Source organism: Miniopterus schreibersii, assembly GCF_964146895.1.
Source record: "Miniopterus schreibersii genome assembly, chromosome: X".
Lineage (NCBI taxonomy): Eukaryota > Metazoa > Chordata > Mammalia > Chiroptera > Miniopteridae > Miniopterus > Miniopterus schreibersii.
In genome coordinates, this window is record NC_138104.1 from 93,814,687 (window position 1) to 93,842,667 (window position 27,981).

Consider the following 27,981-nt stretch of genomic DNA (forward strand, 5'->3'; position numbering starts at 1 on the left):
GTGGGTGCAGGGGGGTTCCCCCTCCGGAGGCCTGGCTGTCAGGGTGCGGTCGTGGGCAGCACGCTTTGGTCTCGCTGTGGCGTGCGCTGTCGCAGTCTCCATTGCTCCTACTTCCCTCTGCCCACGGGCGCGTGGGGCCCGGGTCTCTGGTCACCTGCGCAGCGGCAGAGCGCAATGAGGCGTGTGGCGCTTCGGTAGGTGGCTGGGGGGCCTGACGTGGCGCCGGCCCGGGGGCGCCTACGCCTGCCTTCGGCACTGCTAGCGGGCCCGGGCGGATGGACCGGGCTGGCGGCGGCGGGACTAATGCGGGGGCTTTGGGGCAGAAAGTGAGGCTGCGTGGGAACGGGCGCCCGCCTGCCGCGACCACGCCGGGACCCTGGCCAGCCGGCCTGGGGTGGGGCACCGCGCTCCTCGCCCGAGCAGCTTCTGGCTTTGAGTGTGACATTAAAATCGAAGCTGCACTGGAAGGAAGGAAGTTGGGTGTTCCCTGAAATTCCTTTACGTCTGCTCATCAGGGGTGTGGTTTGGGGGTAGCCCCTTGTCAGAAAGCTGGTATTTGGAGTTCCACATTACTTTTCCAGTCCTTTGCCCTCGTTTGGAGGACATTTTTAGGGTTCAGTGCTTGGCCTACTTGGACTCAGACTTAAGTGTGTTGTAATGTGCGCAGGGATTGTAGGGTCCCTACTGGGCGCTCAGGATTGTATGACGAGGCCCCCTGGTGCTGATTGGAACTTTACCTTTAATGAGCAGCAAGGCAAGGGTGGGGGGCTTTGGTTGGGTCAGTTGGACGAAGAGGGTGCTATTTTGTATAAGTCACCATCCCAGCTTGCCCAGTTAAGGCCTAAGGCTTTAGATTCGTGGGCATATCTGGCTCTCTCCCAACCCCCTTCACTGTATCACTCCAGCTGTTCAAATTCTTCCTGCTTGGCTGTGTCCCAGGGGGCTCCCCACTGTTCTAGCTTCTGGAATCATCCAGCTACAGGTGACCTGGTCCCTCTGGTGTGCCCACAGTGGTTCTGACACTGATCCCCACCAATTATCTTGGGGGTCCTGGTTCTCTCTCATTGTTCCTGTGGACCTTTCTGTCAATTGAGAAAGGTTCTCTTTCTGTGTGTATCTCTTGTTTATAGCACTTAAAAAATAAAAACACTTTGTTACACTATTTGAAGACAGGTTGAAAGTCAGGTTGAAAGGACCACAGTTGGCTTTAGCTTGCATTGGACACAATATGAAAGGCCCTCTACAAGCTCCACAGTCTTGCTCATGTGCCGTATCCCAGGAAATCTTTCTTGATCTCCTCTCCCCCAGTTTGGAAGTCCTCTTTCTTTGAACTGAATGCCTATAAACTTGCGTTTCTTTCTTGTGAGTCTTGTTGAACCTTAAGAAGGTACTCCCTTAGTGTCTAATGAAAGAGTGCATCAATAAATACGGGCTATCCTAGATGATTAGGTTATTTGACTGGTGGGCAACCTTTGTAGCTTCTTTTCTTTCCACTCACAAACGAGCCACCTGAATTTGTTTAGTCTCTGAATTGAGGCATTCCCAGAGTGAAGGACATGAGTGGCATTGCCTGTTACTGTACTAAAAATTCTTCCTAGACACCCACCCTAAGTTTGGGACCCAGAACAGAGCCAAGATACTTCTGTTCAGACGTTTAGGTGACTTCTGTGACTCCCTAAGCAAGCCATGGAAAGGTTGGGCTCCTTGGTCTCCTTTCATTGGAAAGGTTTAGTCAGGAAGAGCTAGGGCCTGAGTGTCCCCGAAGCCTCTTGAGAGTTTCTTCTAAAGGCTTAGAGGTTTTGCTCTGCAACTCCTGAAGGCTTATCAGGGAATAAGCCAGTTATCCTGGGGTACCCAGGTGTTGGTAGTGATTAATCAATCTCCCTCTCCCTCCACTTCCCTGCTGCATATATAAAGGAAGTAGCTGAGACTGTGAAAAGAGCAACTGCATGTGTGTGTGTGTGTGTGTGTGTGTGTGTGTGTGTGTACACGCATGTATGTATGGGAGCAGGGTCAGAAGAACTGGGCTCTATCTAGTTGACTGGCACTGGGAAAAGTCATCTAATTTCTTTGAACCTCGGGTTCTTCAGGAGGTTTGTCTGAATCAGGATTTTTAAATGTAAGGGCTTGTGGGGGTATCAAAAGGGGGTTGTCTGTGAACCTCCCGAAATAGTATATGCCAGTTTTCATTAGATTATCAGTAGATAGAATACTAAATTGAAAGTTATCATAAACTGAATGTTCACAGGGCAATAGAAATTTGTTATACCAATATATGATTAGTATAGTCAACAAGTTTTTAAAAAGTGCTCAAATTTTGCCTTGGTTCTGTTACAGGGATATATTTCCAAATTTTTAAAGGCAGTGTGCAAAGAACAGGGCTGCAGGTCCACAGTTTTCCAAATAATTTGGCCCAAGTGTTTCTCTGTACTCATCAACTCCCTTCACTATCTCCATTCGATTCACCACTCAGAGATGGCCCATCTTGGTGCCTAGCTTATGCTTTCTAAATTTCTGCTCCTTTCTGACTTTTAGGGGAGGCTGTGGAGGAGCATGACTTTCTGCAATAGTAATAGCTGATGGTTTTTTGAGGACTTGTTAGTGTATCAGGCACACTCCTAAGGGTTTAGCATGTGTTAACTTCTTTATCCTTATGGTAGTCCTATGGGATAGGTACTATTAATATCCTCATCTTACAGATGAGGAAACTGAAGCTCAGAGAGATTAGATAACTTGCCCAAGGTCACTCTGCTAACAAACAGCATATTCAGGCCCTTAACCTCCGTACTATACTACCTCTCAGGCAGGGTGGGATAGTTTTCATCACTCTTCAGAAAATACTGCTTCTTAGGGTAACAGACAACAGTGCTTGTATATATGTATATTTACCCAAATATGTGAGATGGTTATATACCTCCTGTTAGTTCGTGATGAGTATTCAAAATATTTAGCTACGCAGAGTCAGGTCTCATGTCTTATATTGGGAGCATCTACAGCATTCGTTGTAATCGCTGATTAACATATTGAGGGCATGGGTTTTTTTTGTTTTTGTTTTTGTTTTTGTTTTTGTTTTTTTTTCTCTTTCAGCTAATAGTACCTGCTGCCACAAAAGCCAGACTTGTGAGATGGGTGCCGGGGTGGGGTGGGGTGAAAGGAAAGAGGTTTATTCAAGTGTCCAAAGCCCATCTTCACATCTCAGTACAGGCGGTGGTTTCTATAAGGAGGGAGAGGGGTAGCAGAACAAAGAGGTCAAGGAAAGGGGTTGAAAAGTTCTCTATGTGTAGACCAGCACGGTTCGTTCTGGTCAAGTGATGGCCTGGTGTACGTCATTCTGGTTTTCGTCACCCTGGTTTTACGGTTGAAGGTCAGCAATTCACCTAGAGTTGGGATGGCTGAAGGTCAGAGTCTATACCTTCTGAAGTTAGTTCCCAGGATTCTTACACAAACATGCTGTTTGCCTATAAGCTACATATTAGCCAGAGTCAGCATTTATAGAAACTGTCAAAAGAATGGCGGGGTGGGTTACAATTCACCACTGTTACAATATTCGCTTTCTCCAGTGTGCTATTTAAAACACAATACATTCAGTTACAGAATGCTAGTTTCTGAGAAGGCAGACTGAAGGACTGTTTCCTTCAATAAGGGATTTGAACCTACAGAAAATACATAAAGTGAAATAGTGAGAACAAAAGAAAATTCAGATCATGTTCTGAGAAAATGCAAATTAGAAGGTCAAGAGTTTAGAAGACTGAAATGTTAATATACATATACAAGTACAGAAATGGAAAGTTTATTGTGATAAAAATAAATCCAAAATATATAAGATAGAGAGGCTTATTAGCTATTTGATTAAAGAGTAAACACAAAACCAAAACCCCAAACACTGCAGCGAGTGTTCTGATCTTAGTGTACCAGCAGGGATTGTATCACAGCTAGTGTGATGACTGGATAGCTAGGAGTTACATGTAGATCTTACCAAATATTTTTACTCAGAGACTTTTCCTGAATGCTGTATATAATTCTGAAGAGGAATCTATAGTGAAGTTGGGCTCTAAAGAAAATTCAAAATATACTTTCTGTTGGGGGGGTTAGTCATCACTTGTTCTGGCATTAGGTAGTAAGAATTCACTAGTAACTTGAGCTAGAATGAGTAACAGTACAGTGCTACCTCGGTTTTCGAACGTGATCCATTCCGGGAGACCATTCTAGTTCTGAAACATTCGGAAACCGAGGGATCAACAGCCGACAGCTGGGCCTCAGGATCTTGCTCTGAGTGGAAGCCGTGAGGCATGTTCGACTCCCGAGGTGGGTTCGAAAACTGAAGCATTTCCTTCTGGGTTTACAGCATTTGTAACCTGAAATGCTCATCCATGGAGACGTTCGAAAACCGAGGAACCACTGTGTTTAGGGTTCTTGACCTCTTCAATCTCTTACCTTCTTCACCTGTGCTCTTAACAGATCAATTTGTCAATCTCTGATATTATATGTGTGTTACTAGTGAGATGATAGTATATGGTTAGGAGTCAGCCAGCTTAAATAACTTATTTTGGAAGAATAGGGTAGGCACATTTGGATAAATAGCTTTTATTTTAATTCATTGGGGATCAGGAAATTTCTGCCTAAGTGCAATAAATACTGTCTTTGAGTCTGGAAAGGGTTAATTCTGTTTTCAAAGTCTATTAATTTATAATTGGGTTTAGCTTATCTATTGAGGAAACACGGTGTGATAATGAACAAAATAAATGTTTGTAATTTATTTACTCACTACCAAATCGATTCTGGGCTTCTGAAGCTAATAAAATAGAAAGCAAGAACAAATCCATTAAACATGGTTGATATCTTTTATGTATTTTGTAGTTACCTAATTGCTCTCTGCTCTCAAGAAGTGTTTACTCTGAGCCCTGGCCAGTGTGGCTCAGTTGGTTGGGTGTTGTCCTGTGTATCAAAAGGTTGCTGGTTCGATTCCTGGTCAGGGCACATGCCCCAGCTGCAGGCTCGGCCCCCAGTAGGGAACATGCAGGAAGCAGCTGGGATTTGCTCTCACATTGATGTCCCCCTCCTCTCTCCCCCCCACCCCCACTCCTTTCCTCACTCTCTAAAATTAATAAAAATATTTTTAAAAAGAAAAAAAGAAATGTTTACTCTGAGACTGGTGGTTGCCAGAGGGGAGGGGGTTTGGGGGACTGGGTGGTAAGGGTGAAGGGACCGAGAAGTACAAATTGGTAGTAACAAAGTAGTCACAGGATGTAAAGTACAGCAAAGCTAATATAGTCAATATTGTTGTAATAACTATGTATCAGCCAGGTGGGTACTAGAAATAGCAGGGGGAACACTTTAGAAAGTATATGATTGTCTAACTACTATGCTATACACCGGAAACTAATACTAAATAGTATTGAATGTAAATTGTAATTGAAAAATTAAAAAAATGTTTACTCTAGTTGGAGATGATTTATGGAGTAGCCTCATATGCAAATATGCATACACTTGAGAAAAAAGTACAGACCCCTGCAAGACAATATACACTATAGTCATGCACTGCTTAACGACGGGCAATTCTGAGAAATGCCTCGTTAGGTGATCATGTCGTTGTGCAAACATTATAGAGTGAACTTACACAACACAAACCTAGATGGGATAGCCTACTACACTCTTAGGCTATATGCTATATCACTGTCGTATATTCGGTCTGTCGTTGACCGAAATGTTGTTATTCAGCGCATGACTATGTGCTAAGGATGTGGGACGGCCAACTGCTCTGGGAGGAGGCACAGGTCTTTGGGGTTGCCAGGGAAGAAGCCATGGAATCTCCTCTAAATGTGTTTATTCTTGTTTTGTAGGCTTTCTACCTTGAACAGGGGGCTGCTTACTCCTGGCAGAGGACTGACTCAAGGATTACAGAATCCTGAAAAACAGAGAGTCTTCCACATTCATGAAGGCAAGCATGGAGGTTTACTTTTTAGGCTTATGTGGTTAAAACCCTGTTTTATGTGGGAGGCATATAGATAGATACTTTAGGGCAAATGAGGTATGCTAACAGATCTTTCATAAACTCCTCATTAAAAAATGACCAGGATAGCTGTGGGTAGAGATCACATTCAGAATTTGAGCTTTGGTTCCTGGGAACCTCGAGGACTGAGTTCTTTTAGTTAAATGATTTCTACTTCCAGTGTGTAGGTACTGAAGAGGAAGACACGGAAAAAAGAAATCTAGTGCATAAGTAAGGAATGGGCACTTCAATTGTACCAACTAAACGCTCCTAGTACACAACTTTGTTAGAGGGGCCCTGTTTAATCCATGTTTAATTGAAGTTAATTTCAATTATTAACCTGATATGCAAATTATGGATGTCTTTATCAATTTAGTAGTACTCATTGTAATTAAAATTGTGGCTTCTTTAAAGGGGCCACATAAATATATATGTATAAATGTAATTTAAAATTCTACTTTACTTCTTGGCCCTCAGCCCTGGCCTTTCCTCTTACACTGACTAAACTAGTAATAATCATTTTATGTTAGCGAGCATCAATAGTCTATATAGTGTTCCAAGTACTTTCTGTTCATTCTTTTATTTAAGGAACTCAGGAGGAAAAAATATCAGAAAGAAGACTAAATTTACTAATTATTTTTTTAGTTCTCTATGATTTATTTGTAATTAGAGCTTGCACCAAATTTATGGCATATAACAATTGTTTGACAGAAAAATCAACCATGTTTTTCATGTTAATCTAACCATATTTAGTTCTGATCAGTTAGTTATTGAAGGACCATTAATTTCTTGTAACTAGAATATAAATTTTTAGTTTCTAGAAAAAAACCTCATAAACTCAACAAACACATTTGAAATCCTGTAGACTTATTTTTTAGTTTTGAATTACTACCGCTAATCTCATTTATTTTCCCTTTATTCATATAGCGTCTTCACCTATACACGTGAACCATGGTGTGTGGTAATTAGTATCAACTAAGTGCTTAATTTTTTTTTACGCTAATTCTTTCTTCCACCTTTGGGCAGTGGGTGTTAACTAAAATTAAATTGCATTCTTTCCTTTCCTTGATTTACATCTTTGATTCATTTTTCTGGCTTAAGCTTTTCTAACAATTAGGATAATGTAAATATATGAGAAATCAATTAGAATGGTGTTCAGATTTGGATATTATTTTTAGTCCCTGAACTAAGTAATTTGATCTACTGCCTAAAGAAGATGGGTGGGGATTCTGTTCATAATATCTCCATCATAAAGGGACTCCTACTGGCACTGATATAGCCCCATCCCATGAAGAGCCGGAGTCACCTTTTTTCTTTTGCTTATGTAAACCCTAGTGATTGGCACAAGGGTACTCTTTTCTGCATTAAGGAGACAATAGTGGTTTCACATTTTCAGGAAGCAGAGGCCTGAACCCTTCTTTGAACTATTTTTGTGGCATTAACTGGAAATTCAGGGGTTTTAAAGTTTTCTTTTTAAAAAATATATATCTTTATTGATTTCAGAGAAAAGGGAGAGGGGGCAGAGGGAAAGAGATAGAAACATCAATGATGAGAGTCATTGATCGGCTGCCTCCTGTACGCCCCCTGCTGGGGATCGAGCCCGCAACCCGGGCATGGGCCCTGACCAAGAAGCGAACCGCGATCTCCTGGATCCTAGGTTGATGCTCAACTGCTGAGCCATGTCAGCTGGGCTCTTTAAAGCTTTTGAGGGCATGAATCACTTTTCACAGTTCTTATGCCTTATTTCAGTTCTGATATTTCTTTGTTTCTAGGGGTAACCTCTCTATTTTTGTTTCAGTTCGAGATAAGTTGCGGGAGATAGTAGGAGTATCCACAAACTGGAGGTATGCACTCATGTATTCACTCTTTCATCCCTGAAGTGGTGTGCTGGGCTGTACTTAGGCTCAGTTGAAGGCCTCATTGTAGGGATGGGGGGGCCCTGTGTACGAAAATGGGTTGAGAGGCTTTTTCACTTGAGGGAGAAGATCAACATTCCAACGTATTCATCAGTTGATGCATTGTCGTCGTAAAATAATGTCGTTTACATGTATTCCACATTTTTCAAAGTGCATTCAGGTATATTACCTTCCTGGTTCTGAATAAGACTTGTGAAAGGCTTACGGTACATGTTCCTATCCCTGTTTTTGCATATGATTAAATGGAAACCCAGAGAGATTGAACAATTATCAGGGTTTGGGACTTGAACCCAAGTTTCCCGGTTTTTCTATTTCATGCAGCCTGACTCCTTTATTGCTTCTTGTTACCTCACAATTAACCAGGTTCCCATAAGTCTTTCTCTTTCAGTATTTTCCTGCTGTAAAATAGGATAACATTCCACTTGGTACACAGAATTTTGAGGCTAAAATGAGATAAAAAGTACAAGTGATCACTAGACATACAATAATCTATTGTTGGCGCCCTGGCTGGGAAGCTCAGTTGGTTAGAGTGTCATCCCAATACACCAAGGTTGCAGGTTTGATCCCCGGTCAGGGCACATACAAGAATCAACCAGTTAATTTATACATAAGTGGAACAACAAATTGATGTTTTTCTCTCTCTCTCTCTCAAATAAATAAAAATAATCTATTGGTATAAAAATCATCTAATGACTTCTTTATAGGAAAATTTCAATTTACTGAAACCTAGGAAAAAGAATACCTATGTCCCCACCATCTGGATTGGATGCTTACTAACCTTCTTCCAGATTTGCCAGTATACACATATTTGCTGAACTGTTTCTAAGTTAATTGTAGTTATCATGACACTTCAGCACACATCTCCAATAAATAAACATATTCTCCTATGTAAGAAAATCAGTAGTCATGTACCTCCAACAAGCAAGACGTTACATACAGAAATTGATAGTAATTTCCTAATAGTATATTATGCATTTATATTCATAATTCCTCAACTGTTCCTCAAATGTCTTTTCCCCCCAGATGTCTTTTATAGCTTTTCTTTGTTTTTCTAAAATCACTTCCCCAGAATGCCTGGTTTTACACGTGAGTCTAGCTTTTTAAAAAACATCAAGATCCAATAAAGGATTATATATTGTATTTGGTGGTTACGACTCTTTAGTCTCCCCTAATCTAGAATAATAGAGTTATCCCTCTCTCCCTTTTATCACCATGAGCTTGACTTTAAAGAGGCCAAGCCCTAGCCAGTTTGGCTCAGTGGTTAGAGTGTCGGCCTGTGGACTGAAGGGTCCCGGGTTCGATTCCGACCGAGGGCATGTACCTCGGTTGCAGTCTCGATCCCTGGTCCTGGTCAGGGTGAGTGCAGGAGGCAACCAATCGATGTGTCTCTCTCACATTGATGTCCCCCCCCCCCCCCTCTCTGTGTCTGTCTTTCCCTTCCATTCTTTCTGAAAAGCAATGGAAAAAATATCCTCGGGAGAGGATTAAAGGAAAAAAAGAGGCTAAGCCATTTGTCTTGTAGAATGGGCCACATTCTGGATTCACCTGGTGCCATTTAACTCGTTCCTCTATCCCCTGTGTTTTTTGCAGGCTAAACCTTTCCGGCAATAATAAATACTTCACAAGTGAAGCTTAAAGAGACATCTTATTTAATGCTATTGTCAACATTTTAGTTTCCTATTCCCTTGTCTCTCCTCTTCCACCTTAACTGTTTCATCGTTTTCTTTCTGTCTGCTTGTGTTCTCTTGCTCTTTCCTTTTGCTCTGCCTTCTATACTTCTCTTGGATGTACTCCATTTTCCCCCCTCTCTTTTTCCTGAAATTGAAGTGGGGGGAGGGGGAGAGGGAGGGAGAATATGAGCACTGTCAAGGTGAGAAATGGGAATATGGAATTCAGTGCCCTGTTCCTTAACCCATATGTGTATGTACCTTATTGTGTCCATCTCTGTATTTTTAATTTGATTTCAAATATTCTATGATTTGAATACACTTTTTTTAATACTTTTTTTAAAAAAATATCTTTATTGGTTTCAGAGAGAGAGGAAGGGAGAGGGAGAGAAACATCAATGATGAGAGAGTCATTGATCAGCTGCCTCCTGCACGTCCCCCGCTGGGGATCGAGCCCACAATGTGGGCATGTGCCCTGACCAGGAATCAAACCCCGATCGCCTGGATCCTAGGTTGATGCGCAACTGCTGAGCCACGCCCGGCCGGGCTTAAATACACTTTTTGGTGAGGGTGAATATATGGTTCATTTGGGTATGTCCATAACACTTACAAGTATGCTTTTCTTATCTACTAGCCTAAGAAATTTTAACCAAAAATTTTCATTTCACCAAGTAGCAGGTGCAAAGGGAGGGAAGGGAGAGGAGATGAAGTAGGGCCAGACCTTTGCTCTCCTCCTTGGATGGTGCTTATTTGGCCTGTATGTCCCTGGAATTGTGGGACAGCACTGCTCCTGTGTTTCATGAAGCTTTCACCCTTTCTTCTCAGAGACCATGTGAAAGCAATGGAGGAAAGAAAATTACTTCATAGTATTTTGGCGAAGTCACAGGAAGCACTGCCACCTAGGAAAATGAAGGACAGTTATGTCGAAGTTCTCTTGCCTTTGGGCAGTCAGCCTGAACTAAGAGAGAAATATTTGACTGTTCAAAATACCGTAAGGTAACAGCACTATTTTTATTTGTGTTATTTATTTGTCTTTATTTCATTTCCTTTCTTTATTGCAACTTTGCGATATAATTCACACACCATACCATTTACTTATTGAAAATGTGGAATTCTGTGGTTTTGAGTATATTCCCAGAGCTGTCCAACCATCACCACAATTAATTATAAAACATTTTCATCACCCCAAAGTATGTTATTTATTTTTACTGGGCTATCATCATGATTTTCATTTAATCCCTGTTTTCTTTGTTTCACAGATTTGGCAGGATTCTTGAGGACCTTGACAGCTTAGGAGGTACTGGTATTATTTAGTATTTCTAAATAGAAACTTTGAGCTATATGTTGAAGCCTATGGCTAGAAAGGGATTTTTTATTCTTTAACTTGCACAGGTGAGGATATTGTAAAAGAGCAGAAAAAGAAGGGCTGCTACCTCTGAATTGTCATAATCTTTCCTGAAAATGTAGATTCCTACTGAACAATTAGAATCTGATTAATCCCCCTTTCTACTAACTTTTTTAAAAGTCAAATTTATAGAAAAGTTGCAAACAAGTACAAAGAATTGTTCTTCCCTGAATCTTGTGAGAGTATGTTGCTGGCATGCACCCTCCCCCCAATATTTTCATGTCTGTTTCCTACAAACAAGGACCTTCTCCTGCAGAACCCCAGTGCAACCCTTGATGGCAGGACATTAACACTGGTACATTAGACCGTCCAGTCCTCAGACCCCATTCAACTTTTGCCAGTGGGACTTTATAGGGGAAGGATCCAGCTCTGTATCACATGTTGCATGTAGTTGTCATGTCAGGAATAGTTCCTCAGTCTTCTCTGACTTTCATGACCTTGACACGTTTGAAGGTTATAGGTCACGTCTTTTGTCGGATTTCTCTCCGTCTGGGTTTGTTTGATGCTTCCCCAACATGCATCTCTGGCAGGAATGTCACAAAGGGATGCCGTGTTCTTATTGCATCTTGTCGAGTGGTGCATAATTTTTATTTGCCCCACGACTGTGATGTTAACTTTGATTCCTTGTTGAAGGTGGTGTCTGCCAGGCTTCTTTGCTATAAAGTTATTCTTTTCCCCTTTGTAACTAATAGATACCTTGTAGGGAGGTACTTTGGGACCTTGTAAATATCCTATTCCTCATCAGACTTTCAACTTACCACTTTAAAATCAACATCAGGGCTTCCTATTTTATTGAATAGGTTTTAATGTGTTACTATCATCTATTTTGATATTCAAATTGTCCCAGGACTGCCCTAGTCCCTTCAAGCTGGCTTTTTTGGTTTTTGGTTTTTCTTTTGATGTGTCCTATCTTTTTTTGAGCACTTCCTGTCTTTCTGGCATGGCAAGATGTTCTAGGTTCATTTGTACTTTCCCTGCTCTAGTCCTGGAATCAGTCAAATCTCCAAGGAGCCCTGGTTCTTTTTAATGGAGAATAATATTGATTGATTGGTTGATTGATTGATTGATTTTTAAAGAGAGAGAAAGGGAGAGGGGTAGAGAGAGAGAAACATCCATGAGAGAGAAACATCATCGATCGGCTGCCTCTTGCACACCCCCTACTGGGGATTGAGCCCAAAACCCAGGCATGTGGCCTGACCAGGAATTGAACCATGATCTCCTGGACCATAGGCCGATGCTCAACCGCTGAGCCACACCGGCTGGGCTGGAGAATGATATTTAGGAACCATGATCTGGGTGCTGGGAGCTGAGTGGTCCTTGCTGGTGGGGTATGACTGCTCCCATGCCCTTTCAATGAATGAGCTGGAGAATATATGCACATGCACACATTTACCTCTGTGTTTATCTGTCTGTCTCTCTGTCTGGAAACCACGAGTTCACATTGATAGTTCCAATTCAGCACCACAATTTCATTCTTTTTTCTTCCCCTTTCATATTTATAAGTTCCTTTTCCAACTGGCTCCATTATTCTTAATACATCTACTTACTTGATCAGTTCCACTGGATGTAGCCAATTTCATACCTTTGCCACCCCTAGCCCCTCATGGACGCTCCCCTCACCTCACTGGGGTTCTATTCCATGCCAGGTCCCCTCTGCAGGTCACCCTCCTCCTTGTGCTCAGGGTACACTGCTGGGCCATTACTCTTGTTGCCTTTCTGCGTGTTCTCCTGACCCCCCTTGGCTTTCAGCACCCTACTCTGGGCCACGCTGCTTGCTCCTGCCTAATGCCTTGTAGACTGAACTATGGGAAAGGGCTTTAAAAAGGCTCTGATAACTTTAAAAATATAGACGTAGGTCCACTGTTAGCCTTACACCTAGCTACTTTTGTCTTCAGATTAGATAAACCGGGTTAAAATTTCTTATTGGCCTTTAAAAAAATTATACACACACATACTTGACTTTGATTTACTTAAGTGTCCCTAAATATGCAAACTCCCCTGCCACTCCCTGGCTTTCTCCTCAGTACCCCCTGTTGATGCCAATCACCTTCCCCTGTTTACTTGATTCTATTCTTTCCATGTCTTCAAGGAACTTGCTTTATCATATATTTAAGTCTCTTTTATCTTAAAATGAAAAACAGGCACAATCCCCTTCCCTGTAACACTCTCTCCCTCACTTCGGAGCTAACTTTCTGGAAAGAACTAGACAAAATGCATTTGCTCTCATTGCCTCTACCCTTTTTTGTTAAACAAAATTTTTATTTATTTATTTTTAAATTTCTCTTTATTGTTGAAAGTATTACAGACGTTCCCCCCCCATTGATCCCCTCCACCCCACATCTGCCCCACCCCCAGGCCTTCCCCATACTATTGTCATTGCCTCTACCCTTGACCTCCTGGTATTTCCCAACCTGCCATGTTCTGGCTTCTGCTCCTCTGCCATTGAACTGCTCCTGCCAAGCTCTCCACTGGCTCCCTGATTGCATGATCTACTGGGTGCTCTTCAGGGCTCTTCAGCCCCTTTGCAGCTGCTTCTGTTGTCGCCTTGTCCTTGGGCATTGGTGCCAGTTTCTCCTGCCCTTCCAGTTGCTCCTTCCTAGTCTTCCATGTAGGCTCCTCTGTCGCTGTTGATCCCTTAAATGTCAGTTATCCTCAGGGTTTTGCCTTCCGCCCTTTTTTTGGTTATCTCTGTATTCTCTAGAAATTATCTCATTTACTCCCCATGCTTTAGTTGGTCTCAGTTTGGGGAATACTTAGGAAGGCACATCTCCTGGCTTGCTTTTCTGAGTCCCAGACCAGTTTGTCCTATCTCCCGGATGTCTTCATTCAGACAGGCTTCTCGAATATAGCACGCAGCAGACAGCCCCTTCTCCCCTTCTCGCACCCTCCTTTTCAGCAGGCGGTGCACCATCTTCATTCACGCCAGCTGGAAACCTGGCTTTAGTCAAGTCTTGTCAAGTGTCCCTCCTCCTTAAGCTCTCGGATCTTTTCTGTTCTCTTCATTTCCACTACTATTGCCATAGGTCAGATGTATATGGTTTCTTTTCTGGGTACCACAAAGGCTTTGAAAGGGAGTTTCTTTGCCTTTAGCCTCTCATTCCCCCAATACATCCTTTTTGCAGGAGCATGGATGGAAGAATTTATTGTCATGGAGTAAATACTTATTGAGCACTAATCCAGTCCTCAGGGCTGATGATACACATTTGAATGAATCATGGGGGAAGTGGGGAGGCCATTAGACACAGAAGTATAATACAACTTTCAACGAGTTGATAAAGCGAATTAATTGCTTCATGATTAAGAAAGAGTCAGGAGGAAAACAGGTGGCTGAGTCCCTGTGATTGTTTTTCTTTTCTGAAGACTTTTGATGCCACCAGACTCATGTGCTGGGGTCTTTTTCTGACTTAGGCACTGTGTCTCTGTGGAGTGGTGACAAGCCACCTGGTGGGCCTGGCCTTTGGGCTTCCATTACCTCACCAAATCTAAAACTGATCGGGCAGTTAGATTAGAGGATCCCCAGATCTCTTCAATGTGTGAAAGTCTTGGGTCCTAGGATAAGACCACCAGTGGAATGGGGGGGTGGGTGTGGGTCTTCAAAACAAGATAAGACTTTTTATAGATTTCAGGGAGTGAATTGTAGATGTTGAAAAATAATTTTACTTTGCCTTTATTTGGCTCTCTTCTGTTTTCCTACAGTTCTTATTTGCTACATGCACACCAAAATTCATTCAGCTAAGATGTCTCCTTTATCAATAGTTACAGCCCTGGTGGACAAAATTGGTAAGCAATATTATATTCTATGCATACTTAGAATTCTTAATAATTACGAGGTATAATTTTTAAAAAATTTAAATCGTGTTTTATTTTTCAATTACAGTTGACTTATAATATATTAGTTTCAGGTGTACACCACAGTGATTAGACATTATAAAACTTCCTAAGTGATCATCCCGATAAATATTGTACCCACCTGGCACCACACACAGTTATTACAGTATTATTGGCTATATTCCCTATGCTGTACTTTACATCCCCATGACTATCCTGTAACTACCAATTTAATTACAAGATGTTATTGAGATTAGAATTTTCTGGGGGCATTTTTATGTATAAATGCATGTGGAAATGTCTAGAATGCTATATACCAAAATATTTATTGAAATTATCTTCTGGTGGAAGGATTTTGTGTGGTTCCAGTTTTATTTTTTATATTCTTTGCATTGTCTACATTTTTTTTTTTTTGAAAAAAAGATATTATAAATTTCTTTTGTATGTCAAAAAAGTCATTATTTTTGGAAGACAAAAAAGAAATGTAGTGGAATTTACCAACATTTCAAATGAAATTGGCCATTTGTAGCATGGAAACTTTGGGGCATGGGGTGAAGTCAGGTTGGTTTTTTTTGTGTGTGTGTGTTTTTTTAAATATATCTTTATTGATTTCAGAGAGAGGAAGAGAGAGAAAATCAGTGATGAGAGAGTCATTGATCGGCTGCCTCCTGCACACCCCCTGCTGGGGATCGAGCCCACAACCCGGGCCTGTGCCCTGACCAGGAATCGGACTGTGATTTCCTGGATCCTAGGCCAACGCTCAAGCCGCTGAGCCCTCCCGGCCGGGTGGTCAGGTTGGTTTTGTGTTTCGCAGACATGTGTAAGAAGAGCTTAAGCCCGGAACAGGACATCAAGCTGAGCGGCCACGTGAGCTGGGTTGGGAAGACCTCCATGGAGGTGAAGATGCAGATGTTCCAGGTGCGTAGCGCCCAGCGCTGGCTCCCTTGTCCGGTGCAGCCCGCTAGTCTTAGCGAAGGAAAAGCTCACTTGCCCAGGTGCCCACGCGCAGGTTTGCAGCTCACCTCTTCGAGAAAAGCCAGTGTGAGCGCACACCACGCGGATGGTGGGTTACCAACAGCCCCCTCCTGGACAAAGACTGACAGATTACTGGGTGCTTATGTTTAGCATTTATTACTTTCAGATCATCTCAGCTCCGTGTTAAGGTACTTGTTTCTGCTTTTGCCCAGAGAGTTTAGCAGAAGTCTGAGTTACGTTAGGCACGAATGGGGTCGGTCACTGTGTTAGTTTCCCAGGGCTGCCGTAATGAAGTACCATAAAGCAGGGGGCATAAAGCAACAGAACTTAATTGTCTCACATTTTGGCGGCTAGAAGTCCAAGATCGAGGTCTCTGCAGGACCATGCTATCTCTGAAACCTGGAGGGGAAAGTCTTTCCTTGCTTCTGCCCAGCTCCTGGTAGTTTGCTGCCAGTCCTTGGCATTCCTTGGCTTGTAGCTGTAGCACTTCAATTTCTGCCTCCATTGTTACATGGCGTTTCCTTTTGTGTGTCTGTGTCTCCGTGCCTCTTCTCTTTTTATTAGGACATCAGTAATATTGGATTAGGGCCCACCCTACTCCAGTATGACCTCATCTTAACTGAATATATCTGCAACGACCCTATTTCCAAATAAAGTCACCTTTATAGATACCAAGGGTTAGGACTTAGACATATCTTTTTGGGGGATACAGTTCAACTCAGAACAGTCACACAGACTATTAGAGCAGTTAGGAATGGCCCCTCTAATGAGCGAAACACAGAATAGCTATTACAAAGAAATGAAAATATTTGACAAGAAAAACTACCTCAAAGAGGATAATGGCACAGAAATCAAATAATTCAGCGTATGTCCAAGATTTCGTTATGAAAACTTACTTAAGAATGATTTATTCGGTTATGCCAGGGTATTCAGCAGGCCTGTTTTTCAGGTACTGTTTTTTCCGTTAGGGAATTATAAAACACTTCACCTTTGGGAAAAAGTCTGAAGCTTGCTCTGCAGTAATTCAAGTTATTTGTCAAAAGAGTTAAGTGGTTTTGTATTTGACGCTCTATGTAAGCGGTTGGCTTCTGTACCTGCTTTGTAGCTCTAGCTGATAGTAATACCGTTTTTAAAACAAAACACAATAAAGCCGTTGGGGATGCTGTGTGATTTGCCCACATACTTTTTAAACCCTCATGGTTGATTTCTAGCCTGCTCAGTGCCACGCGCAACAGATTGCTGGCATAGGACCAGCTTCCTAGCGGATCTTGACAGTTTGAATCTTGGACAAGTAGGTTGCAAAAGAGATACAGGAATTATTGAGGGGACAGAGCCAATGAAAATCAGTATCAGGCAAGTACAACTTTTATTTGTTTTTCTTTTTTGTTGAATTTATTGGGGTGGCACTGGTTACCAAAATTAGAGAGGTTTCAGGTGCACAATTCCACAACCCATCTGCACACTGTATTGTGTGTGTCCCCCCCCAAGTCAGGTCTCCTTCCATCACCATTTATTCCCCCCATCCCTTCCTTTGTCACAAACTTTTGTTTTAAATTTGCATTTCTCATTGGCTGTTTTGCATAACTTGTTACTTGAGTGATCCTTTCCATTCCGGAAAGGAGCTTGGCGATCGGTGCCTCTGGTTTGGGTGCACTAAGGTTCAAATCCCAACTCTGCTGCTTATTAGCCACACGACCGTGGGTAAATCACTTACTTCTCCGAGCCTCTGTTTTCTCAAGTGCAACGTGGAAACAGTAATAGTACCACATTACATGGTGTGGTACAGGTGAAATGGGAAACAGCCCACCCATATGAAGAACTTGGTACATTGCCTGTCACACAGTGACCACTAATCTAGTGGTGACAATAATTTTAATTTCTTTCTGTTGCTATGGAGATGGTCCCAAATCTCTGTTCTGGGCTTGACCTTCAGACCTACCTTTCTGAGTACCTGTTATATTTCCCCCTACATGGGCTCTTGCTGCCTCCGCTCCAGTGTGTTTCGAATTGAGTGTGTCAGCTTCCTTTCTAATCCTGACCTTCCTTTGGCTTTTCCCCGTTGCCAGCCTCCTGGTTTCTCAGCTCCAGACCTTTGCGACAGCTTAAGTTTTTCCCTTTCATTTGCAGCCTTCTGCCAAGTCTTGCAAATTCACCACCTTCAGCAACTCACCAGGGTCCTTTCTCCCCCTTGCCCTTGGCCCGTGTTCCATTCAAGCCCTCACTGCCTCTGGTGTGAGTACCTGAACTGTCTTTTGATTAGTCTGCCTACCTCTAGCTTTGTCTCACCCTCTGTTCATTTTGTACATTTTTATCAGCTAGATCTTCCAGAGCTGATCTTAAATCACATCACTGTCCTTTTCCAAAACCTTGACCGTTATCTGTGCATTCAAATCTAAACTTTGGCTGGTTAGGATTCCAAGGTCCTCCTTAAACTAGCTCCAGTGGACCTTTCGGCCGAGATTCCCTCCAGCATCATTTATATACCTTCTTAGAGCTCACTCCTGGACACTGAGCGTCCTAAGAGCAGGGAGTTGTTCCTTTTTGCATTCCCAATGCTTGGCGCCAGTAGCTGTTCGTTTTAATAAGTCATAATGTAAACAGCGAGCAAGTGGCTGAGTATCGTTGCTTACGCTTTTTTCTTTGCCTGAAAGCCTTGTGTTCTGGCTCTGCACATCCACATTCCACTTGTGCTCCCTGGTCACGCCATGCTTGAATCCTTTCCCGGTCCTCCCAGCTCACAGTACCTGTTCCCCCCAGGAGGCCTTCCTCAGTACCCGTTCTCTGACCTGCTAATCTCTGCTCCTCAGAGCTGCGTAGGAACATGTTTTCTCTTCCACTAGACCATATGCTTCTCAACAACAGGATCTGGGTGTGAGTCACCAAGCCCACTTCCTCACATTCACTTATTTAACATTCCTTATTGCACGCCCTTTCTGTGCTAGGTATACAGCCGTGAGCAAAACAGTTCCATTTTCTTGGCGTTTACATTCTGGTAGTCCTCAATAATTACTGCCTCGATTTGTACATTGGCAGTCATTGATCAGGTATCTGTTATCTGTCAGTCTTTGTACTAAGTGCTTGGGGTACAAATGTGAATGAAAATGGTCTTTGTCCTCAAGGAACTCAAGGAACTCATAGTGTAGCAGAGAGGCAGCCACGTAAATAAATGATTGTGGCATAGGATAGTAAGTATTATGCAGCATTTCTCAACAGGGACACTATTCGCATTGTATGTGGGGAAATTCTTTGTTCTGCAGGACTGTCCCCTGCATTGTGAAGTGTTCAGCTCTTTGCTTGCCCCCATCCTGCTAGTAATGTCTCTCGAGTTATTTGACAACCCAGATCAGCCCTACACATTTCCAAATGCCCCCTATGGGAGTGAGAACCACTGTCAGGAGAGGACATTGTTTCCATTTAGCTGGCAAACAAAGGAGAGAATGATTAGCTGTGCCTGGGGAGTAGGGCTGAGTATTTGCTCTGTGGGCCGGGGAGGAGTGGTTTGTGACGAATGCAGCAGTGCGGAAGGCATCAGGCAAAGACATGGAGTGGAGGTATTGGGCAGCATGGTCCTTCTAGGACCTCTGAGTTGTTAGCCGTGGCTAGGGAGAAAGGAGTGGGTATGAGGGAGCACTTGGGAACAACGGGAGAGGAGCCTGGGTTCTGTGGCGGAAGGCTCTTTCTACACAGGGCCAACAGGCTTAGAGCAGATGCTAGAAGAAAGTTGTGGGGGGAGGTAATAGGGCCTGAACAGGCATTAGTGATGACTAGTGTTGAGGAAGGAGCTGAATGTACCCTCAGGTTATGATAGGACTTTATGATGTGATTGTCCTGGACGTACAGACTTCTATGAGATCAAGAAACACCTTCAAACGTCAGAGACTTGTGCATTGTGAGTATTTAGCTTAATCCACAGAATTACCACGGATCTTACCCCTTGGGAGCCCCTGTGCTCGGCTAAGGAATCACAAACATGTGCTGGTAGCTGGCACACCGAAGGTCCTTGGCATTGCTAATATCTATGAGAGCAGCGGGACGCCCGCCTGGCTCTGTGTGCCATTGTGAGGACAGGTAGGCCTGAAGGGAGCCCGAGTTCTGCATGAAGCGGGACAGTGAAATGATGCAGAAGGTCCCTCTGTGACCCCTGCCGTTGGGTTCCTGTCATGCACAGCTCCAGAGCCTGTAATTCATGTCCATTCCAGCATTTCATTCAGTGCACCATTTGGGATTTTGGGTATCTTTCTCTTGCTAGACCACAGGCTCCTGGTCACACTGCCATCCCCACCCAGAGCGTAATTCTGTGCCTGACAACTCAGCAGCTGGTGGTTCACGAATGCACTTCTTCTCTTTTACTTTCTTTTTTAAAAAATTTATCTTTATTGTTGAGAGTATTACAGACGTCCCTCATTTCCCCCCTACTGGTCCCCTCCACCCGACTCCTGCCTCGCCCCAGGCCTCACTGCACTATTGTCTGTGCTCATGGGTTATGCACATATGCATGTAAGTTCTTTGGTTAATCTCTTTCCGCACCCCCTTCCCTCTGAGATCCCTCAATCTGTTGCATGCTTCCATGTCTCTGGAACTATTCGTTCATTAGTTTATTTTGTTTCATTAGATTCCGCATATAAGTGAGATCCTGTGATACTTGTCTTTCTCCGACTGGCTTATTTCGCTTAGCATAATACTCTGCATGTCCCTCCATGCTGTCTCAGTGGATGAGACCCCTTTCACCGCCGCATAGTGTCCCATGGTGTAAAGGTACCACAGCTTCTCTTTTTCGAATGGCAGCCCTTCTCAAAGCACGCACACTGTCTGTTAGAATTGTCGTAGATCTTCCCAGGAAATGCATTTCTTACATCTGCATTTTCTTTCCTTTGTTCTTTAGTTACATGGCAGTGAATTTTCTCCTGTTTTGGAAGCAACTTTTGTAATGGTGGCTCGTGATTCTGAAAATAAGGGGTAACTGTTATTTTTTTTTCCTAATTCTTTATTTTGGAAAATTTCAAACATACAGAACACCGGAGAGAAAAACATAATGAATGTCTATGTGCCCATCACGTAGACATGAGTCTGAACAGTTTTGTCATATTTGTTTCACCTGTTGTTTCTAAGTCTGTTATTTTCTTTATAATGTTTTAAAGCAAATCCCAGACATAATGACATTTCACCTCTAAATACTTTGGTGTAGGCGTCTCTTTAAAAATGAGGACATTTTCTTAAATAACTACACTACCAGTAGCATACCTAACAAAAATGCTAGTAAATCCTTAGTATATTCTAATAGTTCAGATTCAATTTTCCCCAAATATCTTTTTAATGATTTTTTCAAATTAGGATGCAAACAAGGTCCACATATTACATTTGACTTTTATGTCTTGTAAGGCTGTTTTGTTGGTTAATTTTATGGCTTTTAGTCACAGATCACAGAGTTGTACAGTCTCTAAAGGCTGTTTAAATCCAGAATAGTTGAGTGTCCCAACTATTTTTTTGGCTTTTATAAAAAGTATCATTGTAGCCCGGCTGGCGTGGCTCAGCGGTTGAGCATCGACCTATGATCCAGGAGATCAAGGTTCGATTCCCGGTCAGGGCACATGCCCGGGTTGCGGGCTCCATCCCTGGTAGGGGACATGCAAGAGGCAGCTGATCGATGACTCTCTCTTATCGTTGATGTTTCTCTCTCTCGCCCTCTCCCTTCCTCTCTCTGAAATCAATAAAAGCATAAACAAAAATAAAACATGCACAGTTCTATACTTACTGGTATGGAATGATCTCCAAGATATACTAAATTAAAAAATAATAAAAATAAAAAGTATCATTGTGAATTAATGGATTTTAATATCAAAATGTATTTCCATGAGTTGCAGCCATTGCTCTTGCTGCTCAGAGTGTACTGTCTGGTCAGTGGGAGCTCCTTTCAGCTGGCTCCTGTGATAAGCTCTTTTGACTTTTCCGCTTTAGTCTTTGATACCTGCCTGCTCTCTGGTGCAATGAGGTATTTTGGGCTCATCTTACATGTTTCCTGCCCCAGGCATGGAATCAGCCATTTCTCCAAGGAGCCCTGGGGTTCATTTTAGTGGGAACTGGTATTTAGAGAACAAAACTTGGGCACTAGAAATGTGCGTTGTTACTAGTTTATCATTGTATCTAGGCCTTTTCAGTGGACAGAGCTTGGATGTATGTTATAAAGCAAATAAACAAACAACCTCATGAGTTTATAGTGTCATTTTCAAGTCAAGTTTAACCGTACAGGCTTTAACTTATTTGGCTTTATGCTTTATCTTTTTCTCTTAAATGGAATTCTTGGTTCCTAACAACAGTTACACCCACGGCCTTCAAAGTGAGAAAAGCCATCTAATTGTGCTTGTGGGAGTGGGGTGGGAGGGAATGTTACAGGATTGCTGTTTGTACAGAGTCTAGAGGCCTCTGGGAAGTCTAATTTGTATTAGAAACGTGAGTGAGGAGTCTGCAATGAGAAGTCACTTCTGCTGTGTGGAAAGCTGACATGGAAAATTGTGTTAAGACTGAAAAATCCCTTGGTGACTGGCCTGAGCAAAGAATGCACCCATCTACTCCCAAGTCGTCCCACCAGCCCCAGCTAACCTGCTCACTCTCCCGGTGCCTGGCCTGAGGCTCCTTTCCCAGCACTGGGGGTGGGTGGGGAGAGGTATTAAACTTCCTCTCCCAGCTCGTGTAGTTCAGTTTTCCAAGCTGCCATTTTGGTTCTTTTGTTTCCGTCGTTGTTTCATCAAACTTTTGGATTCTACCACAGTGAAATACTATCTTCCTTTTAGCTCAGTTTTTTATTTTAAAAAGTTTGACACCTATAGGGAAATAGAATAGTGCAATGAACACTTATATACACCCTTCACTTAAATACACCAATTAACATTTTACCACCAGCCTATTTTCCTGCCCTCTCTATAAATACACACATATACACATTTCCTCCCCTGAATCATTTGCAGGTTTGAGCCTATTTCACCCATAAAGAGCTCAGCATGTATCTCCTAAGAGTAAGGTAATTCTACATAACCTCAGTGCTTTTATTATACCCAAGAAATTTAAGTGCTATGACTGTATTATCTAATATATGATCCATGTTCAAACTTTGCCAGTTGTCCCTCAAATATCCTTCATAACTTCTTCCTCTAAGGCAGGATCTCATCAAGGATCATGTATTGCAATTGGTCACCATGTTTCTTTAAAGTAGTCCCCTGCCGTTTTCTGTCTTTTAAGACATTGGTGTTTTCGAAGGGTCCAGGCCAGTTGTATTGTAGAATGTTCTACAACCTATTTTGACTATTTCCTCATGATTAGGATCGGGTGAAACACTTTGGCAAGCCATGTCCTTTTGATAACATGAACTTCCTTCTGGGCAGATAAGTCTGTAACCAGAAGCCTCCCCTCAGTGTTCCGGAGTTCTTGTGTGAACAGTTAGCAAGGACCTGAAAACTGGCGGGTAGTTGTTTATCTTCTGTTTTTGTTAGACAGCAACATTTGAAACTGTACTCTCTTCTTTTCTGTAGGTCGGCATTTGTGAATCCACTCATCCTCGAAGGCCCTGAGGAAGAAGCGCTCTTTAGACAAGGAGAATGTATATTAATTTGTTTATAATAAGATAAACTTTAAAATATATATATCTTTATTGATTTCATAGAGAGGAAGGGAGAGGGAGAGAGAGAGAAACAGCAATGATGGGAGAGAGTCATTGATCGGCTGCCTCCTGCAAGCCCTCAGCTGGGGATGGAGCCCGAAACCCGGGCCTGTGCCCTGACTGGGAATCAAACCTCGATCTCCTGGATCCTAGGTTGATGCTCAGCCACTGAGCCAAGCCTGGCCGGGCTATAATAAGATAAACTTTTAAAAGCACATTACTGTTTAAAATTATGTTTACAAAGAGGGTTTATATTGATGTGAGAAAACAGAATTTTAATATAATGTTATGTTGAAAAATTTGGATATAGTACTTTATATATAGTAATATCTGAGCTATATTTAAAAATACATAGAAAAAGACTGATGAAATATGCCAAAATTTTAATAGTTTTCCCTGGGATGGAATTATAGGCAATTTAAAAATTAACTTCTTGTCCTGGCCGGTGTGACTCAGTTGGTTGGGTGTCATTCCATGCACCGAAAGGTTGCTGGTTTGGTTCCAGGTAGGGGCTGTGCAGGAGGCATCCGATTGATGTTATGTTCTCATATTGATGTTTCTCTTTCTCTCCTCCCTTTCTTTCTCTCTAAAAATAAAAAATAAAATTTAACTAAAAAAATAAAAGCACATTAACTGTATTGCACAGGAGATTATTTAAGAGTACGTATGGACTCCTCATACCAGTCAGGTGTTTTGCTCATTCCAAGAATTTATTGAAATTAAAAATACCTTATTTTTTGTTCTGTGAAGTCCATACTTTGAACAGTTTTATTGATCAGCCAATATTTATTAATTGAAGTAATTTTTTCTCATTTTTAATGAAATGGAAAATATAGCTTAATGAAATAACTGCTGGTTGGGGCCCTAGGTCAGGATGATTATAAGTGGTCTTACAGTGAGCTGATGCAGTTTCCATGTGAGTGCAAAGGGTCACGGAAAGTTTTTGTGAGATGTATGGACAGTTTCCAGTGGGATTGTTTCAGTCTGGAAATACTGTCTGTGTAGGGTCTCAGGCAGCCCAGGTCAGGAACCCCAGTGTGCACTGCGACCTTCCTGACCGCTGCTCTTTATTGTCCCATGTTTCAGTGAACAAGGGGAGAAGGGTTGCCTTTAGCTCCATGTCGTTACTGAAAATGGCTCCTAGTGCCGAGGAGAGGATGACCATACATGAGATGTTTCTTAACACGCTGGATCAAAAGTAAGTTAGGCTGGTGAGATTCCATGTTGGGAGAGCATTTAAACCTTGGCCTTCTCCAGAACCAGGCTGGCCTGAACATACTGGAAATTGTTTGCAAATATTTCACTTTTCAACAGTGAAACCATGGCTGTAACAGGGTTTACCAAATCTCTGTTTGCACAGGACTATAAGTTTTCAAAGTCGAGTTTTGCCCCCTAATGCAGTGTGGATGGAGCACTCGAAACTGAAGAGCTTGGAAATTTGCCACCCACAGGTATTGTGATTTGGTGAAAAAATCTTCTAACTAGGATAACTTGCATCCATGATAGTCATCTGAGATTTGATATCTTTAAACTAGCCTCTGTTCTTTGGCATTGTTAATTCCTTTGTTCTGTATATGAGGGTGGCCATGAGCTTGTATTTCTTACTATTTATTTTATGTCCCATAGGAGAGAAACATTTTCAATCGGATCTTTGGTGGTTTCCTTATGAGGAAAGCATATGAACTTGGATGGGCTACAGCTTGTAACTTTGGGTAAGTCAGATTTAAGGTAGTCTTAAATTCTGAGAAGCAGTTTTTACTACCCCACTGAAATGAAACATTTTTGACCAGTCTGAGCGTATTGGGGAATTTGTTCTGTTTTAAATAAATATCTCACTGATACCAGCTGAGTTTGATCCTCGCTTTTGAAGGCTGTCCCTCTGACTAGATAAGTTAGTACATTACAGGCGCGCCTCGTTTTATTGCGCCCGCTTTATTGCGCGTCCCAGATGTGTTCTTTACGGATTGAAGGCAAGACCCTCCACCAGCAAGAAGGTTACGACTCGCTTTCTTTCAGTGCTTACTTTATTGCGGTGGCCTGGAACCAAATCTGCAATATCTCTGAGGTCTGCCTGTAAAGACCTATCGAGAGGAGGTGGTGCTGTGCTGAAGGGACAAGTTGCAGTGACTTTGGCACTGATCTGGTCGCAGTGGCACGCCTTACCATTCCTTGCTGGCATGATTATTCCCACTTCTCTAGGTTTATTCTTTGACCATTTAAATTTTGCTTCAGCCAGTTGTTAGGGGAAAAACAGATCATCTGAATTTCACACTTGACCCCCAACTCCACCTTTCCCAATAGTGGTTCCCGACCGTTTGTAGTAGCAGTGGATGACATCATGTTTCAGAAACCTGTCGAGGTGGGATCGTTGCTGTTTCTGTCCGCTCAGGTAGGTGTGTGATGAGATGACATACAGTTCGTGATCATTTGGGCCTAGAAGAGAAGTTTTGCTGTCCTAAAGCTACTGCTTCTCTTGTGACTGGCTGCCTGTTCCCCCTTCCCAATGCCATCGGCTGATTCGTATCTGTGATCTCTTAGGTTTGCTTTACTCAAGGCAAGTACATGCAAGTCAGAGTCCACAGCGAAGTGGCCTCTCTGCACAATAGAGAGCACACGACCACCAATGTCTTTCATTTCACCTTCATGTCCGAGAACGAGGTGCCCTTGGTTTTCCCCCGAACGTATGGAGGTAAGCAGCCTGATTGCTCGTCCCTGAAAAGGGAGGAACTTGTAAAACACATTTTCCTCCTTTCAGACTGTTGCAGGAAGCGCACTGATGCCTCAGCTCAGAGCACATCTCTGGGAGATGGCGCTTTTCAGGCTCTGCAGCCCCGAAGAGGCTCTGGCTGCTCTGCCCACCTGGCTGTTGGCTGAAGGGCACGTGCCAGCTGCAAGCAGCCCCTGGAGGTCAAGGACTGGTCCAGCCAAAGGAAAGGGGCGGGAGTCGAGGCCCGCGCCTCAGCCTTGCACTGTGCTGGCCCCGCAGCGCTGGCCGCGCAGCAGCTTTGCGTTTTCATTGCTGCCCCAGAGTTCCCGAGTCGGCTTGTGTTTGTCCCGTGCTGTCCCGGGGGCTGCAGGTTTCTTCACGGTTACCTCTCTTGTGTTTCAGAGTCCATGTTGTACTTAGATGGGCAGCGGCATTTTAACTCCACGAGTGCACCGGCGACCTTGAGGAAGGAGTAACTTGCGGAGTGCCAGGGAAACCGCGCTTGCTGGAGACCGGCGTTCCCCAGGGACGTGGTGCCTGCTGGAGGCCTCAGCACGTGTATTGGTTTTAGCGTCTATGCTCATCCTCCGTAAAGAAAAAGAATGTATTCAGCTCTTAGGATGATTAGAAAAGCAAAATAGGAGAGTGGCTGGGCGGGGCAGAGGGAGAGAGAGTTATGAAATTAATAAACCCTTTCAAAGCGATTTAACTCTTGAACCCACTGTGTTGCTTCCTGTCTGCTGAAGAAAGGACAGATGCCTATTTGCACCACTGAAAACAGTTTTCATTGCACATGTCACAGCCTGTCGGCGTGTCCATGGCTTCTCGCCAGGGCATTCGGAGGGCATTCTTTCCGCCCGGCCCTCGCTGCGGTGCCACGTCGCCTAGGCCCCAGCAGCCCTCCGCGATGCCTCAGTGTCCTGTCTCCCTCTGCTTTCCAGCTTTCGTTGATAGTAGAGGGTTAATGAAAAGTTGGGGTGAGGGGATTTGTCGAAAGCTGTGGCATCGCGAAAGACCTGTGGGAAACCTCAGATCTAAAGCTGTGAGCGGAGGTGTCCAGAGATGAGCCAGATGAGGAAACTGGACGTGGGCTCATTCTTTCCCTAGACAGCTCCTGGCACCCTCTGCTGGGGCGGGGCGGGATACATCTGATTAAAAGCGATGACCATAGTGTAACAGCTGCTTGTGCTTGTGGAGCACTTGCCATGTGTTAGCTCATTTCTTTCTTCCATCTACAGTAGGAGGTAGGTTCTGTAACCCCCTGCAGAGGGTTAGGTCACTCAGGAAACTGAAGCTCAGAGAGGTTAAGTAACTCGGCCGCTAGTAAGTGGTGGTGCTGGGATTTAGAACGAGGTTGCGTGGGGCCAGGGTACCCTTGGCCAGCACCCTGTACTTCTTTCTAGGGATATAGCAAGAGAGGCCACATCCGATGTCACAGTGTCACCTAGGGAGGCTGTACCCAATCAGTGTCACCAGAGGGAGGTATTTGCATGAGTCTATAGCCAGGACACAGCTTCTTCCTTGATGGGGCAGGAAGCTGATCAAGGTCAGAAGAGACAAAGTCCAGGAAGTTGATCAAGGTCAAAAGAGACAAAGACCAGGCTGCACGGAAGGAAAAAGTCATCTCAGAAAAGGTCCCCAGGAAGGAAGCAGGTTTAGTGTGGGTTCCCGATCAGTGGTCACAAACTTGACTCTGCCTCAGAATTAACTGGCGTGCTTTTAAAGAAAATCGTGTTAGTTTAGTATTTATAGAAATCGCAGTTCCTGTGAAGGAGCATTTCCGGCATAGTCAGTGATGGGAACACAGAGCTGCGCTGAGTCGAGTGGGGCGACTCCCAGGGTC

At 43.3% G+C, this 27,981-nt stretch overlaps 1 protein-coding gene across 6 annotated transcripts; it reads left to right on the plus strand.

Moving 5' to 3' along the window:
- On the plus strand, positions 1 to 27,312 carry ACOT9 (acyl-CoA thioesterase 9). 6 transcript variants are annotated; one of them, XM_081126549.1, is made up of 17 exons: positions 4 to 194; positions 5,841 to 5,938; positions 6,917 to 6,943; positions 7,788 to 7,833; positions 10,398 to 10,568; positions 10,832 to 10,869; positions 14,674 to 14,757; positions 15,620 to 15,723; positions 17,908 to 18,012; positions 20,663 to 20,736; positions 23,304 to 23,371; positions 24,518 to 24,629; positions 24,792 to 24,882; positions 25,058 to 25,143; positions 25,733 to 25,820; positions 25,970 to 26,120; positions 26,541 to 26,853. In XM_081126549.1, the coding sequence occupies exons 1-17, from the start codon at positions 175 to 177 to the stop codon at positions 26,612 to 26,614; spliced, it is 1,437 nt and encodes a 478-aa protein (XP_080982675.1). In that variant the 5' UTR covers positions 4 to 174; the 3' UTR covers positions 26,615 to 26,853. The 6 variants fall into 6 exon arrangements, with proteins under 6 accessions (XP_080982678.1, XP_080982675.1, XP_080982679.1 ...); XM_081126552.1 differs by lacking the exon at positions 17,908 to 18,012 and having other exon boundaries at positions 1 to 194; positions 26,541 to 27,312; XM_081126551.1 differs by lacking the exon at positions 6,917 to 6,943 and having other exon boundaries at positions 9 to 194.
- The last annotated feature ends 669 nt before the right edge of the window (positions 27,313 to 27,981 follow it).